At 42.8% G+C, this 12,091-nt stretch overlaps 1 protein-coding gene across 1 annotated transcript in view; it reads right to left on the bottom strand.

The window, feature by feature from the left end:
• The window catches only part of Anxa3 (annexin A3), a 54,090-nt gene extending 46,595 nt beyond the window's left edge, over window positions 1-7,495 (bottom strand). Inside the window, exons 1-3 of the mRNA XM_035453057.1 lie at window positions 7,437-7,495; window positions 7,083-7,234; window positions 3,627-3,680 (exon numbers count right to left, since the gene is read on the bottom strand). Of these exons, the coding sequence (XP_035308948.1) occupies window positions 3,627-3,680; window positions 7,083-7,234; window positions 7,437-7,495 (265 nt within the window). The remainder of the gene's footprint in view (window positions 1-3,626; window positions 3,681-7,082; window positions 7,235-7,436) is intronic.
• Window positions 7,496-12,091: the final 4,596 nt, after the last annotated feature.

The following is a 12,091-nucleotide window of genomic DNA, read 5'->3' as shown; positions in this document are numbered from 1 at the left end:
CACAGCTTCAGGTAAACATGGTCAGGACTCAGGTTCTGCCTTGAACATATCTGGCCATCCTGGATCAAGTTAGCCAGAGGGGAGCCCTGTTAGCTGGAAAAGCATGCCCAGGCCTTTGTCTCAAGTCAGGAGCATGAGACACAAGCCAGACATCTGCCATCTTTATTGCTAGCCTCCTGCCCCTCTCACTCCCCTACTCCTGCTCCACTATGCTAGTTCACAGATTGTTGTGGTTCTCGTGACTTCACAGACTTTCCTCTTCCTAGACACCAGTTTCTGGAAGGTTCACCCCTGCTCCTGCTATTCTCACCTCTTTCATGATAGCTCTGGCCACAACGAATGACTCCTGTTCTCTGCTCTGGCTGTTCCCAGATGCCTCTGGCTGTTCTCTCTCTCTCTTAACTACAATCAAAACCTTCTTTCTAATCACAGAGTGGCCACTTCCATGGTTTCTTTACTGCTCCCTCGATTACAGCCCTCACATATATGCTCACATGTTCACAAGCACTGATACACATGTGCATACATGTGAACAAATTTACATAAGAATATTAAACCCATAAATATGAATTTTTGGTAAATTTTAACTCTTCTAAAACACATGGTTCAGTAATAGAATATTCATATTGTTCTGAAGCAGTTCCAGAACTGTAACATTTTGCAGAACACAAATACTATACTGGTCTAACAACAATGTCCTCTTGCCTTCCTGTGCTCCTGGCAACCACAGCGTTCTCTGTATTTCTTTAGATACCTTACATAAGAAGAATTATGCAATGCAATGTTTACCTTCTCATGACTGTCTCATTTTACTAGCTGAGCATGCTCAAGCTTCACCCATTTTTAAGATCCCTTCCATTTTAAGGGTGATGCTCTATACTGTACATACAGAACACATTGTGTTGCTTTTACTTCTTAGCTGTTGAAAAACGTACTGCCATGAGAGTGAGTTCATATTGCAGATAGAATTATGGGAAAATTAGAGATTTGGCGTGTGTGTGTGTGTGTGTGTGTGTGTGTGTGTGTGTGTGTCTGTGTGTGTCTGTGTGTGTGTCTGTGTGTGTGTCTGTGTGTTTGATGGGCACGGCACTAAAGTACCCAAGCTGTCTTGAATTTTCTAGGTAGCAGAGAATGACCTTGAACTCCTGAACCACCTCCCAAATGCTGGGATTATAGGTTTTGTGTGACCACATGCAGCAAGCATCCAAAATTTAATTATGCAGTCCCGAGGATGGAACCTAGAGCCTTAGCACTCTACCACGGAGAAATGTAGCCAGCTTTATGGTTCACATTCTCAGTTTACAGTCATTTGTATGACTGACTACAACAGTCTCACTACATACTCCATGTCTCACACTAACAGGTCTCTCTCAGCCCAGTGAATGTGTCAGCAAACTCCATGTCAATTTTCTAGTGGACCAGGGCTAGCACTTTGAGAAGCCTCTGACTCTGTTAGAGATGCTTAAAATCAGAAGGGCTGGCTTTCAGGTATGGAAAGAGATAAGGTTAGCTTCTTGACCTATGCATAGCACCCCTCCCACCCCCGAACTGGCTCTCTCAAGGGCATGCCACACCTCTGCATGCTTTTCTTTCAACTTCTCAACTCATAAAAATGTGTGCCCACAGCTTGGCTTCAAGGTACAAGAGTAGAGGGAGACACAGCAGAAAGAACCAACTGCCCCAGGCGCCACCTAGGGAGCTGTCAGCAACACTGCAGGTCTCTTTCATGCCTTTTCTTTTGTACAGAGAGAACCACGGTATCTACTACTCCTGTCACTTGAGGTTTTCATTGAGTAACACATTTCGGTACTGTTTCTAATGTCATTACATAGAGCTAAATATTTTCCCCACATTCTTTTTAATGATTACATTAAAAATGTCTGCAAATAAAAAATGAGCAATTTTACCTATTATATGTTCACTTGCAATGTCTGCATATTTTCAATAATGTAGACAAATATGCTGTTGCCCACATTTTCAACCTTATTCATGTTTATGATACATAATGAGAAGTAGAATTACTGGGGTAAAGGACACAAACATTTAACACTGACAGATGTTGACCCAAATACTATGCAAAGGTATAACATAGTGTCTTAAGAAAATTTGACAGTTGCTGTTGAGTACACAATTTTGTCTTCCTATTCTTTTCCAGTTACCTAATTCTTAGGTAGAAGATAGTTCCTTAATGTGCTAGGTGTTTTTTGGTTTTCGTTTTTGTTTTTTTTTAATTTTTTTAATTTTTCGAGATCGTGTCTACATGTGTACTGGACGCTTGCAAGTCTTTTCATGTGATACTTTGTAATATACACTTTCCCACTGAGCTCATTTCTACAAATTGCTTCATTCAAGTCATTTGTATGTTATAGAAATAAATCTCTTGTCTGATGTTCCACAAATGTCTCTCCCTGGAGGTTTTCTTCTGGCTCTACTTACTATGTTGCTGCCACATTACAAATTTATACATAAACAAATAAACTTTTAGGCTTTTGCATTATAGGCTTATGGTTGTAATTCCCCATTCCAAATTAATTCTAAAAGATCCACTTGAATTTTATATTCATTATATATATATAAATATATATGAATGTATTTATTTATGCATGGTGTGTGTGTGTGTGTGTGTGTGTGTGTGTGTGTGTGTGTGTGTGTGTGTGTGTGCAGGTGTGAATACATGCTCAAAGCTGTGTAGGTACATGTGTGTGCAGGTACATTCAGAGGACACAGAACATCTGGTGTCATTCTTCAGGAGCTGCTCACTTTTTTTTTTTTTTTTTTTTTTTTGGACCCAGGGTCTCTTAAAGGACCTGGGACTTGCCAGCACAAACACTTTACTAACCAGCCCCTCATTTCTATATTTTATCCATCTACTATTTTAACATAAGGAGGGAGATGGAGGTAGATTTACTCCCCCCCTCCCCAATGAGCTAGAAGTCTCTGTAATTTTACTAACGGAAGAAACTATCTTTCTTTGTCTGGTAGTAAATGTCATTTTATTGTTATACATGTTGAGTTATACACTAAATTTATTCTCCATTAAGACCTCTTTGCTAAGTATGGAATTCTATAATAACTTTAAAAACTGCTTACCTGTGTGTCAGGGGGTAGGTCAGTGAAGGGGCATTGTATGTACATAAGTACAGGTATCCTCAGAGGCTGGGGTGTTGGATCCCATGAGGCCAAAGCTACAGGCAACTGTAAGCAGCCTGGTGTGGATTTTAGGAACCAGTCCTCAGCATGCAAGTGCACTAATGAACCATGACTCTAGCTCCTCTAGTACATATTTCACTACTAGACCTTTTTAGATAAATTTTCCCTACATAGTTTAGTCTATCCTCAAACTTGACATCTCCCTGCCTTAACTTTCTGAGTTCTAGAATTAAAGACATATGCCACCATACTGGCTTATAATATATTCTTTTATAATTTATTATTTTTAGATATTCTCTAACTTTTTGACATATAAATGACATGTGTGTGTGTGTGTGTGTGTGTGTGAGAGAGAGAGAGAGAGAGAGAGAGAGAGAGAGAGAGAGGGTCAACTTTCACCTTTTTTTTCCTGGTAGTTTGATTTTCTGTGACTTACATAAGTTACTGTGTTGTGGAGGCTTAGCTCTTTTACTCACCCAGATAGATGTCATGATAGTTCACCTTTTTCCTCAAGCTGAAATCACAGCAACCTATAAAAGAAACAAAGAGGTACTAAACTGAATGAGCTGTGTTGTGACTCAGAACACATCATTTTCAGTCCAACTCCTAATGTTTAATCCAGAAAGTGGATATCAGCAGTCAATAGAAACTTCTCTGGAAGAGGGTATAAATCTGACCTTGGGGAAACCCATTCCCTGGGCAAGCATTTACTAGGCTCTTCCCAAATCTTCCCAAATTCAGAATATTAACAGAGTCCTTCAGGTTTGTCCATCAGTCCTCAGTACACCAATGAGAAAGAGACAAGCAACAGTGAACAGTAGAGAAAGGAGATGTACTCAGAGTGGGGAAAAAAAAGTTGGGAAGGAAAAAAAAAAACACGTTTGTCTTCAGGGTACTGACACGGGGGGGGGGGGGCAGGGCAGGAGGCATGTGTAGTTAAGCAGTATAGCCTGATTAAGGCAGGGGCATGCCTTTACTGTCTTGGCTCCAGTTTGTCCTGTAAGTTGTCAAAACTTTGTTAAATCTTCGTGGGAGACAAGTTGTCTGGCTTCCCTTTCCTTGCCCCAGCATGAGACTTCTGGGGAAATTTTAAGTCTTTGAAGACCACCATTTCAATAGTGTGGTAGTCAAAGGGAGGAACTCGGGCATCTTCCCTTACCATCCCTTCCTTTGGCCTTGCAACACAACGTCTACAAGGGGTTTGTGTTGGACCTGGATCTTCAAGGATTCCAAGACAAGAAAAATTCAGCTCTCCATGTCCATATCTTATAGGAGGACTTTCTGGGAAGTCTATTTTTATTTACTTAAATCTAGTAGTTGGACAGTGTCCACGTCTGCCTATGAGAGGCTGGGGCAGAAGGGTCACCTGGTCTACAAAAGGACATTATATTTTAACACGACAATAACAAAGCCAGGAGAACTGTGTCTAGTACTGATTTATTTTAACAGGACAAGTTGACATCATAGTGAGGTGGAAAAAAAGGAATAAACAGAAACCCAGGAAGGGGTTCCTCAACTTCCTAAAATAAACCCAGCTGGCTTTGGGCTGATTCCTTGCCTGTACATTTTCCAAGATCCAAGCCTATGCAGCCTGCTCTAAATATCCATCTCTACTCTTTGAGAAAGCCAGGCTAGTCCCAAGTAGGTACAGACATGAAAAAGGCCACTTCCTTGGACCCAAGCAAACATAGTAGACATTACTCAGGCCTGCTGGCCTGGTTCTAGGGTTGATTTAGAAATACAAGCTGCCCCCACCCTTCCTGGTAACAAAGTATTCTAAAAATTCAATGGCAGCCCAAGGACAAGGTTCAACAGGAAATCACATCAAAAGTCTCTGGAAATATTTAGCCCTTGATTTTTCCCATTCTTTGTACCTTACACAGACAGTTCTCTGGTTAGAGTCTGACCCTTTGTCTCTCTCCATAGAGTAGACAGTGGGCATGATATGAGATCCATTCTTGGTGTCACACAGAATAGGAATTTCCATTTTGGTCCTGAATGCAGCAGTGTTCAGAGACGGGAAGTTTCATGAATGATTGGATCAGGTTTGGTCACTCTAACCTCAGCAGTAGGTCAAACCATTGGTGGCTTCATAATTTAATGGGTGGTTGGGAAACGATGGAAACTTAACGGGTTAGATTCCCTTGAGGGAGTAGGTCCTTGACAGCATGCCTTACAGTCCAAAATTTTGCCCCCAGTGCCACCCTCTCCTACTGTTTCTTGGCTGTCATGAGGTGGGCCTCCTCTGCCACTGTTACCAGCATGTCATGCCTCATCTAGGGCGCTAAGTAATGGAGCCAGTTGAGCAGAACTGAACTAAGACCTCTAAAACCATGAGCTAAAAGACATCTTTCCTCCCATTAAATTGTTTCTCTCTTGGGTAATTGTCACACCGGCAAAAAGCTAACACATCTCTTAATGTGAAACTTAGTTTGAGTGAGGATTTCCTCATGTGTAAAACAGAGAGAAGGCTGTTGCTGGAGCTAAAAAAAGGATACTTTATAATGTCAGCCAGCATCTTGTGTTTTTGCTATGTGTCAGATAACAGGAAAAATATTAGAATGTGAGTTCCACAAAGGGCGGATTTGTGTAATATTCATCCACTGGTGCATATGGGGAAAAACTCATTCAATGATTTATTTGAACATAGCCTCAGCATAACCCAGTGGGTTAGGAAGGCATCATTAATAGCAGCATCTCCCCTTTGCCTAGAAAGACATTGGCTATGACAAAATTCCCACCACACAGCTATGGGGTTGATCCTATTGAACCCAGGCATCCAGATTCCAAAAATGAACTGTTAATCCCGGTGCCCTGTAGTCCCTGATCCAACTGATGCGGTGTTTATTGATCAAAATAATCTGGAAATTACTAAGAAGTATTACTGAGCCACCCTTGAAGCTTTTAAAAAGTAAAGGATTACTCCACAGTGGAAGCCAAATGACCTAACTTTAAACACATACTTCCTGAAAGCGATTATAGTGGCTACACAATTTCCTTGTACTTCTCCTGCTCTTCAGTCTACAGATTTCTCAACACAAACAGTTCTGGGAACAGGGTTCTAACTTGCCTTAGAAGTTAAAGGTAGTTTAAAATTACCTTTCTGGGCAGTCTGAAATCTCCCACCTTCAGAAAAACCAGTAACAATTCTTCACAGAAAAACCTTTCAGTTTTTTTTTTTTTTTTTTTTTTTTTTTTTTTTTTTTTTTTTTTTTTTTTAATCATGTTTGTGAAGAGTAGAAACTGAAGTTCCTTCCGGGGCAGAAACCTTTCTCTTGAACACATCTCCCAGGGAAGAATTTTGCTCCTTGCTCAATTTATCAGCAGAGGGGCTCGAGGGACCCAGAACTTCCATATATGGTCATTTGCAATCCTGTACCTGGATCCCTCACCTGCTGACTCCAAGCTACCTAGCAGTGATTCATGTCCATGGAAGGACTGCTGTTGCAGTCACAGAATACTGTCTTTTCAGGGAAAACCGAATTTCCCCAACTTTCAGTGTCCAATACCCTAATTCATCTTTCTCCTAGCTCCAAAAAAATAAAAATATTATAAACTTCAGACGAGATGGGAGAAATGAGCTCATAGGAGGAGTGGGGTTAAAGTTCTCAACACACAACTCTGAGCAGAGGCACCGAGGCCCGCCCCTTCCCCAGCTGCTTTTAAATGTTTCCAAGACCTTTAGGAACGAGGGGCCCTGGCATCATGTCTGGATCCCCTGGATGGGGGCTTGGGCCGCCAAGATCTGGAGTCTCGTAACTTCCCCCAGCACCGCCCTTTCGTTCCCGGGTTCAGTCTCCTCCATTCAAACCGAAGGGAAGTGGGCTTGGGGGAGGGAACAGAGCGGGGACCTAACTGTGCTCGCGGACATCGCGGACAAGGCGGGGATCCGCTGCTTCGTGGGCGCAGCAGGACGAGCGTGGGAAACTTACCCTTAGGCGCGAGGGCTGCGAAACCGGGGTAGAAGCTGCGGTAAGGTGTGCGATCCACTGTGGCTCCCTGGCTGGTCTGGACGGCGACCCAGACAGTGACCGCGCCCTTCCTCAGCCCCTCCTCCTGCCGCCACTCACCGACCGCCCAGGCCCTGCCAGCAAGAGGCGCGGGAAGCAGCACTCTGGTCTTGACCCAACACGCCCCCTCATCCCCACCCCCTGCATCCTTTCCTCCGCCTTTTATTATTATTTTTTTTTCCATTTCTTCAGCGTTTGGCTTGTTTTCTAGACATCTTGGATTCAAAGTACCTCACAGGTACTTACTAAGTAACACTTAACTTACCTAGAGGGTACTTCGTGCCAGGCAGCGTTCTAAAACCTGCATAATAGCCATGCTTCAAGGTAGATGCCATTATTGTACTCTAATCCCCATTTTACAAGTAAGGAGGCACAGAGGCAAGGGAGGTCAAGTCATGCAGAAAGAATAGCAGAGCTAGACGTTGAGTGCTGGAGTCTGGAGAGTTCCTGCAGTAAGCCTGTTGACCCCAGGCTGGGGATTAGTGCTTGGGTGGGCGTGGGGCGGTGGTGGGTTGGGGGGCGGGACTATGGTATTTGAAAAGCGTTCGGAATCACAAGTTGAGGATAAAAATTAAAGTCCCACTATGATAGACAGTATTATGTCAACTCGACACAAGCTAGAGACCTCTGTTAGGAAAGAACCTCTATAAAATAGGGTTACTGCAAGCAAGCCTTTCTTAACGAGTGACTGTGGAGGGAGGGCCAGTCCATTGTGGGTAGTGCTACCCCTGGGCTGGTGGCCCTGGATGCTTGTAAAACTGAGCGAATCATGGAGAGCAAGATAGGAATTAGCATTCCTTCATGGAATTTGTGTCAGTCCCTGTCAAGTTTCCTGCCCTCTGGGTTCCTTCCCATCTCCCCTCAGTAATGGAGTGTGCTGTAGAAGTATAAGTTGAAACTCCTAAAGTTGTTTTTGGTCATGGTGCTTTATCCCAGTAATAAAGACCCTAAGACGGTGATTCTCAACATTCCTAAAGCTGTGGTCCTTTAATACTGTTCCTTGTGTTGTGATGACCCCAACCATAAAATTATTTTCATAGCTATTTCATGACTATAATTTTGCTACTGTTATGAATCGTAATGTAAATATCTGTGTTTTCTGATGGCCCTAGGTGACCCCTGTGAAAGGGTCGTTTGATCCCCAAGGGGTTCTGGACCCAAAGGTTGAGAACCTCTGCCCTAAGACATTCACTTACTGCTGGAAAATCTGAGCAGTTGTTTGTGGAAGAAGGCAGAGGGAAAAGCTACCATTTATCAGACATTGAAGACAGTAATTTACATTCATTCTTTTGCTTTCCTTTAAGTAGTTTCTAGTGCACAGCATTTTTTTTATTAGAACTTGAAGAAGAGGGGTCTAGGGAAATGACTCAGGGTAAAAACATTTGTGATACAAGCACAAGGTCCTGAGTTTGAACCCCCAGTACCCACTTAAAGTTTGGCATGACTTTGGGTTTTGGCAAGATTCTGGAAGCTAGCTGGCCAGTCAGCCTAACCATACCTCCTAGTTCTGAGGGAGACTCTGTGCCGAGGAAATAAGGCAGAAAGCAACATTGGAAGACACACTACTCTGGTCTCTGCATGCTCAGATACATACAACAAATACACACACACACACACACACACACACACACACACACACACACACACACGAGCGCGCGCGCGCGCGCGCGCGCGCGTGCATGTGTGACCACTATCAACAACAGCATCACCACCACCACCAACAACAAAACAAAACATAAAGAATGTACAGAAGAGGAAACAAACTTAGAAAAGTTGAGTGGGAAGGTGATTTACCCATGATCCAAGTTAGTGGACATGGTTAGCCCAGATGGAGCCCTGATGTTTCTCTGTCCCTATGCAGGACTGAATCAAGAACCAAACTGAGTATGGAGGGCTACTCTCTCAGCCTAGATACACAGGGGAGGGCCTAGGTCCTGCCTCAAATGATGTGACAGACTTTGATGATCCCCATGGGAGACCTCACTCTCCCTGGGGAGCAGAAGAGAGATGGGATGGGAGGTGGGTGGGGGGCATGGGAGGATGGGAGGGAGAGGGAACTGGGATTGGTATGTAAAATGAGATTGTTTTTAATTTAAATAAAAATTTAAAAAAGGAACCGCACTGGGGCATAGTGATAGCCAATTCCCAAATGTGATCTTATACTAGTTCCAAATATTGGTGTAGTAGTACTATTTAACATCATTTATTAACTCTTGTTTGTGCCTATGTATGCATATATGTGAGTGTGTGTGTGTGTGTGTGTGTGTATGTTTTTGTGTATTCAGTGGCATGTAAGCTCAGATGGTGTGTGTGTGTGTATGCTTGTGTGTGTGATGGCATGTGAGCTCCGATGGTGTATGTGTGTGAGCTCTGATGTGTGTGTGTACATGTTTGTGTGTGTGCAATGGCATTTGAATTCAGATGGTGTGTGTGTATCTGTATGCTTGTGTGTGTATAATGGTATGTGAGCTCAAATGGGGTGTAAGTGTGTGCATGTGTGTGTGCAACAGCATGTGAGCCCAGATGGAGTGTGTATATGTGTGTATGCTTGTGTGTGTGCAATGACCTGTCAGCTCAATGGTAGGCTTAGTGTCAGGTGCCTTTACCACAGGTCCTGTTGTCAGGTTTGAAAACTTAAAACAAATGGACAGGGTCATAATGTTATTAATAACAAGGTTGACTGAATGGAACAGATTGTTGGCAACCATAAAAAGTGCTCCAGTCATATGGAAGATAATTTAGGTGATTCTTATGAAGGTAAATATGCTCTTATTACTTAATCTAGGAATTGCACATGTTGATGTTTGCCCAATATTGTGGGATCTATGTGCTCACTAAAAACTACATATGGATATTCGGGCCAGCTTTATTCATAACTGCTGAAACATGAAGCAACCAAGAGGTCCTTCAGTAGGAGGATGGACAATAAACTGTGGTACAGCATATATTGGAATTTTTCTCGAGGCTAAAAACAGATTGGCAATCAAGCCATGGAGATACCTTGAATATGAATTATGAAGAGAAGAAGCCAATTTGAAAAGGGTGTACACTGTGTGTTTCCTACTCTGTGAGACTCTGGAAAAGACAAAACAATGGAGACAGTGAAAAGATCCGTGGTTGCTAAGAGTTGTGGAGAAGGAAGTGTGAATAGGTGGAGCACACAGGATGATTAATGCAATAAAATCATGCAGTATGACACTCTAATGATGGAGAAATGACATTATGCACCTGCCAGAACACAGGCTATATGGCACCAAGAGTAAACCTTAAGAAAACTATGGATTTTGGGTAAAATATGTTAATGCTAAAGTGAAATATGACAGTTTGGTGGGTATATTGATAATGGGAGGTGTTATGTATGTAGAAACAGGGGGTGCATGGGAAATCTCCATACCTCCACTTATTTCCACCAGGCAAGATATCTAAAACTTGCCTATGATGGTTAACATTGTCAACTTGACAGGACCTAGCAGAACTCTAGAAAAATCTTTGAAGGAATATTTAGGTTAGGTTAATTAAGTGTGAAGATCCACCTTGTGGTGGTTTGAAAGAAAATGGCACCCAAAGGCAGTGGCACTATTAGGAGGTGTGGCCTTGTTGGAGAAAGTATGTCACTGTGGGGTAGGCTTTGAGGTCTCTCTTTTGCTCAAGTTTCCCTTAGTGTGACAATCAACTTCCTGTTGAGTCAAGATGTAGGAGCCGCTCCAGAACCACATCTGCCTGCATGCCACCATGTTCCCCATCTTGATAATAATTGACTGAACCTCTGAAACTGTAAGTGAGCATCTCAATTAAATGTTTTTATGTATAGGAGATGCTGTGGTCTTGGTGTCTCTTCAAAGCAATAAAATACCCTAACTATGACACACCTTAAATGTAGATCAACAGCATCCCATGAGCTGAGGGATGAGACTGAACAAAAAGGAGAAGCGAGGCAAGAACCATTATTCACTTCCTTCTGCTTTGTGACTGCAGATGCAATGGAGCCGGAATAAAGCCTCCCTTCCTTAAGTTACTTCCTGCAGTATTTCCATCACAACAACGAGCAAAGTAACTAATACAGAAAATTGCTACCAAGAGTGGTACTGCTGTGGAGATAAACCTGACGGTGTGGTTCTTAGTTAGACTTTGGGAAATGTTTTGTTGGAGTGATGTGAGAAAGTTTCAAATCCTAGAGTGCTGGGAGGAGAATTTACTGGACCACTATGATGGGAACTCAGAAAACAAAAAAAGGAGAAATGTGGACAGTGGAGTGCTGCTCATGAGGCTTCAGAGGGGACCTAGAACTCTATAAGGTACTGGGCTGGGGAAATTCATGTGACATTCAGGCAAAGAACTTGGCTGCATTTGGCCTGGACTGTCTCCTAAGAACTTGAGCAAGGCTACATTAATAATGGGCTAACTTGTTTGGTGGGAGAAGTTTCAGGCAGGTTAACATTCAGCTGTGTAATGTTTACTGTACACTCTGCTCATCCAAGTCTACAATGAGGGAGAGTCTAAACACATACTGTACCACTGTGCCAGGCTTTGACATAATTTTTCAATAACTGCTGTGTCTAACAACTATGACATCCCTGAAAACTTAGGTATTGATTTCATATATTTCCAATACAGACTCTAAACCCTGCCTCTGGAGGCATAATGGCATAAGGAAGTATTTCCCCCAGGACAAGTAAACAAAGGCCAATGGATAAGGTTGCCAGTTTCTACCTTGACTTGGCAGCAGAATTTGTCAGTGTTACCCATGTGGTACTGTTTTTGCTGGCATGAAATATGCAAGGCTGAGAGGGTCATACAAGTCTTGAACCATGATTCTAGGGAGCTCCTGAGGTCAGGCAATGTGTGATGATCCCAGAGTCCCTGCAACAAGTCCTGAGACGGCGTTGTGTGAAGCTGCATAGTTGAAGCCTAGGTTGCTGTTGATGCTAGAA

This window comes from Cricetulus griseus (genome assembly GCF_003668045.3).
Source record: "Cricetulus griseus strain 17A/GY chromosome 1 unlocalized genomic scaffold, alternate assembly CriGri-PICRH-1.0 chr1_1, whole genome shotgun sequence".
NCBI classification, from domain to species: domain Eukaryota; kingdom Metazoa; phylum Chordata; class Mammalia; order Rodentia; family Cricetidae; genus Cricetulus; species Cricetulus griseus.
This window is presented reverse-complemented; position numbering and strand designations above follow the sequence as displayed.